Raw genomic sequence first — 4,609 nt, forward strand, 5'->3', positions numbered from 1 at the left:
ACTCTCACGCCCAACTTCCAGGAAGAAGGTTCGTGAAAACATTAAAAGCTTCTGGATCAAATGTTGAAGCACTTACCAGCGACCATACAGGCTATTGTCAGTTTCTGTCTAATACACAGCAATTGCAACGTGTACGTTTTGCAGAGTGATGTTTTTTTTGGGGGGGGGGGCGAAGACGAGCTTGCATTGCCATGTCCTACAGTTTCTAAAACGTCTGTACTACAGCTGTGTACCTCTAATGTACCACTAACCACTGAAGTTGGGAGAATAATGACTAAAGTACATACGGCCTCCGTCGGTCAATATTGACCGTGGTAAAATCATAATTCGCATCAACCTACAGCATCGGCTATGGCTAAACAATCCTACACGAAAGTGACAGCCTCTACCACATAAGACACACCTGTAAGCTGGTTCAGCTCTGCCTGTGTTGGGACAATGTCATGTATAAGATTCAAACTTGTTTCCAAAACGAGAAATAAAACTATTCGAATTATCGAGGGCATCTCCGGTCTTAGAAATTGGGTTGGGCATGTCATCTCGTGGATGCATAACATAGACAGTGGGTGAAATGATAGTTGGAAGTCGGTATTATCTCTGGTCTCGGTAAAAGTTGCTAGGCTGAGATGTATAGTGCTTCCTTATCGTCCATTTACGTACCATATTTCATAACTATGCTTTCCTCCGTGTATCTTTAGGTCTCGTCTGTAGCTGTGACTCCGAGGACGAACACTGCTTCAATATCAACGTCCCCTCAGACGATCCCGACTTCGCAGGGAGGCCCTGCTTGCCGTTCGCTCGCTCCCTATCCTCTCCGAACGAAGGGTGCCACTTGGGCCGCCGGCAGCAGCTGAACCAGATCACCGCCTTCGTGGACGCCTCCAACGTCTACGGCTCTTCGGACGAAGAGATAGAGGAGCTCAGAGAACACCCTGGTAAGTAATACACAAACATGTTTGCACTACCGTTAGTATCGATGGATAAGTCAAACACCCAGGTGAAATGCGTAGTACCATTCGTTTAATTTTGTCTACAGCAAAGCAGACGTTGCTTTCTGGTATGAGGTTCTCCACCCCCCCACCCCCCTAATAGCTGCCGAGTATTTTTCATCCTCATGTTTGGTTTATTGCCCTATTGCCCTTACAACTAGGGTTTATACTATTACAACTAATGGCAGTTGGAGCCCAGGGTTTTTGTATCCAGCACGGTTCCTGGTATAGTCCATGCGTATCCAGAACCGTGCTTACGGTATAAACAGCCAGGCCGGTCTCCGAAATGCGAACTTAACATAAGACAGGCAAAAAAAATGTGGCCCAGTCCACGGTACCGTTAAATTGCAAATAAACATCTTGGTTGGAATTGTCCATATTACGTCAGTCAGCCTGCCTCGGTAGACCAAATGACCAGTCAAAGTTTCGTGATTACTTAAACTTTAGCACGCTCAAGTAGCCATTTGGCTATCTATTGGTTATGGGATTTGGCCGTTCGAAGAAGGTGAAAATACTAGTAAATAGGCCCAATTTCAACAATGTTGCCGTTCCATCCCTACCAGGTGACCAGAAGAGAACAACCTTCCCCTCTCCGCGCAGCACCAGTAACTACGTCAGGCTGATGACGCCATTGTCTCAGGACTTACGCAGTTTTACTCTATGTCTGCACATGCGCACCGACATGAGCTCCAGCAGCGACGCAGCTTTGGTCAGCTACGCTGTGACGCAACAGGCCAACGAGCTACTCGTCTTCAATAGGGGATATAGAGGGCGCGGTTTTAAGGTACGTGCACAGTTCTGTTTGATAGCTTCCAGTTCTGGTGGCATAACCCGCCACTAATTTAATGCTTTTATCTGCCAGATAAGCATTAGACAAGTTTTCTTTTGGTATTCATCACACACCAATGTGATAGTCTCGTTGACGCATTATTGTCTCAAGTAGTAGGTGCCGCATGTCCTCAACAGCAAATGAAACTTCCCATGTCATAATTAAGATATCTATGTTTTTCAGTTGTTTATACAAGGCCAGGAAGTTGTCCTGGGTCCCTTGCCGGTGTGGGACGGCGCGCGGCACGCCTTATGTGTTACCTGGCGCAGCAGTGATGGCTCTTGGCAGGTCTTCGCTGACGGTGTGCTGAAGAAGAGCGGCTCGGGATTTTGCAGGGGTGGACAGAGTGCGCAGCGGTGGTACATTGATCCTCGCACAGGAGCAAGACCGAGTTGGGGGAGGGTTCGCCAGAAATCAAGCGTTCAGCGGAGAACTGTCCCAGGTGAACCTCTGGGACCGCGTGCTGTCTCCAGCTGAAGTAGGGGCGGACTGGTCGGCGTTCTGTAATCACCATGGCAACGTCATTGACTGGGCAACCGCTAACATCCAAGTTGTGGGTCAGGCCGTCAGTGATCAGTATCGTTGTCCAGCCACCCGACACCCGGCTCCGGTGAGTTTCTACATAACTGTTGTTTGACATAGTCTTTGTAAGCAGACGTAAATCTGCCGGCAAACTCATCCGGCAAATCATTCAACCTATTTGATAAATTCCCCTTTTTTTGCACCCCAAAAACTCTCGTGGGGGGCAGTCTCCCCTTTAATAAGTGAGTTGGCTGAGCTGGTTTGACAAATACCCTTTGTTTAGATGTTATGAGTCATGAAGTCAGGTCAACCTGTCACTCAGCCGACAAAAATTTTAAGAGACATTTCCATATTGCCAGATGGCGCTGACCAATTAAAGGCTACATTTTGATGTAACCATCGGTCATTATAATCTTCATCACTTTTTGCAATGTTCCATTGATTTCATGATTAATGTAACTATTTTATTACAGAGTGTTGCTGCAATCATTAGTAAGAAACTCTTTGATATAGATAAATGGATTTAGTACTGATAGGAAGCAAACACAATAGAAATCAGTGTTCATAACACTACTAATGTAAACGTGTTGGGTTTGAATTACGCTAGATCGGATATGGCTTTGGAAATGCAAACCCACTCCTTTCTGACAGTAATGTTACCTTTGACCTACTACTACATGTGCACTAGTTTCCATGAAGCCACGTGTGAGACGTACGGAGGTCAGTATTCCTGAACAAGGCAAAATGACCGGTCAAAGTTTGGTGAGTGGGTTACTCACTATACAGGTAAATGAAAAAGTCCCAACTTTTGACAATGTTGCCGTTCCATCCCCACCAGGTGACCAGAAGAGAACAACCTTCCCCTCTCCGCGCAGCACCAGTAACTACGTCAGGCTGATGACGTCATTGTCTCAGGACTTACGGAGTTTTACTCTATGTCTGCACATGCGCACTGACATGAGCTCCAGCAGCGACGCAGCTTTGGTCAGCTACGCTGTGACGCAACAGGCCAACGAGCTACTCGTCTTCAATAAGGGAGGGCGCGGTTTGAAGGTACGTGCACAGTTCTGTTTGATAGCTTCCAGTTCTGGTGGCATAACCCGCCACTAATTTAATGCTTTTATCTGCCAGATAAGCATTAGACAAGTTTTCTTTTGGTATTCATCACACACCAATGTGATAGTCTCGTTGACGCATTATTGTCTCAAGTAGTAGGTGCCGCATGTCCTCAACAGCAAATGAAACTTCCCATGTCATAATTAAGATATCTATGTTTTTCAGTTGTTTATACAAGGCCAGGAAGTTGTCCTGGGTCCCTTGCCAGTGTGGGACGGCGCGCGGCACGCCTTATGTGTTACCTGGCGCAGCAGTGATGGCTCTTGGCAGGTCTTCGCTGACGGTGTGCTGAAGAAGAGCGGCTCGAGATTTCGCAGGGGTGGACAGAGTGCGCAGCGGTGGTACATTGATCCTCGCACAGGAGCAAGACCGAGTTGGGGGAGGGTTCGCCAGAAATCAAGCGTTCAGCGGAGAACTGTCCCAGGTGAACCTCTGGGACCGCGTGCTGTCTCCAGCTGAAGTAGGGGCGGACTGGTCGGCGTTCTGTAATCACCATGGCAACGTCATTGACTGGGCAACCGCTAACATCCAAATTGTGGGTCAGGCCGTCAGTGGTCAGTATCGTTGTCCAGCCACCCCGACACCCGGCTCCGGTGAGTTTCTACATGCAACTGTTGTTTGACATAGTCTTTGTAAGCAGACGTAAATCTGCCGGAAAACTCATCCAGCAAATCATTCAACCTATTTGATAAATTCCCTTTTTTTTGCACCCCAAAAACTCTCGTGGGGACCAGTCTCCCCTCTAATAAGTGAGTTGGCTGAGCTGGTTTCACAAATACCCTTTGTTTAGATGTTATGAGTCATGAAGTCAGGTCAATCTGTCACTCAGCCGACAAAAATTTTAAGAGACATTTCCATATTGCCAGATGGCGCTGACCAATTAAAGGCTCCATTTTGATGTAACCATCGGTCATTATAATATAATCTTCATCACTTTTTGCAATGTTGCCATTGATTTCATGATTAATGTAACTATTTTATGACATTGTGTTGCTGTAATCATTAGTAAGAAACTTTTTGATATGGATAAATGGATTTAGTAATGATAGGAAGCAAACACAATCGAAATCAGTGTAGAGAAATTCTGTTCATAACACTACTAATGTAAACGTGTTGGGTTTGAATTACGTTAGATCGGATATGGCTTTGGAAA

At 46.3% G+C, this 4,609-nt stretch overlaps 1 protein-coding gene and 1 pseudogene across 1 annotated transcript; both read left to right on the forward strand.

The window, feature by feature from the left end:
* Nucleotides 1–3: 3 nt before the first annotated feature.
* On the forward strand, nt 4–2,413 carry LOC109462992 (C-reactive protein-like; the record flags this gene model as incomplete). The annotated part of the gene is given in 5 exon segments (XM_019759643.1): nt 4–28; nt 699–935; nt 1,553–1,773; nt 2,002–2,160; nt 2,162–2,413. Coding segments are annotated over 5 exon segments (894 nt in total), but the record flags the coding sequence as incomplete, so codon positions are not given.
* A 2-nt stretch (nt 2,414–2,415) lies between these two features.
* On the forward strand, nt 2,416–4,049 carry LOC109462993 (annotated as a pseudogene).
* The last annotated feature ends 560 nt before the right edge of the window (nt 4,050–4,609 follow it).

The sequence above is a fragment of the Branchiostoma belcheri genome, unplaced genomic scaffold (genome assembly GCF_001625305.1).
Source record: "Branchiostoma belcheri isolate BF01 breed outbred unplaced genomic scaffold, Haploidv18h27 scaffold1206, whole genome shotgun sequence".
NCBI classification, from domain to species: Eukaryota; Metazoa; Chordata; class Leptocardii; order Amphioxiformes; family Branchiostomatidae; genus Branchiostoma; species Branchiostoma belcheri.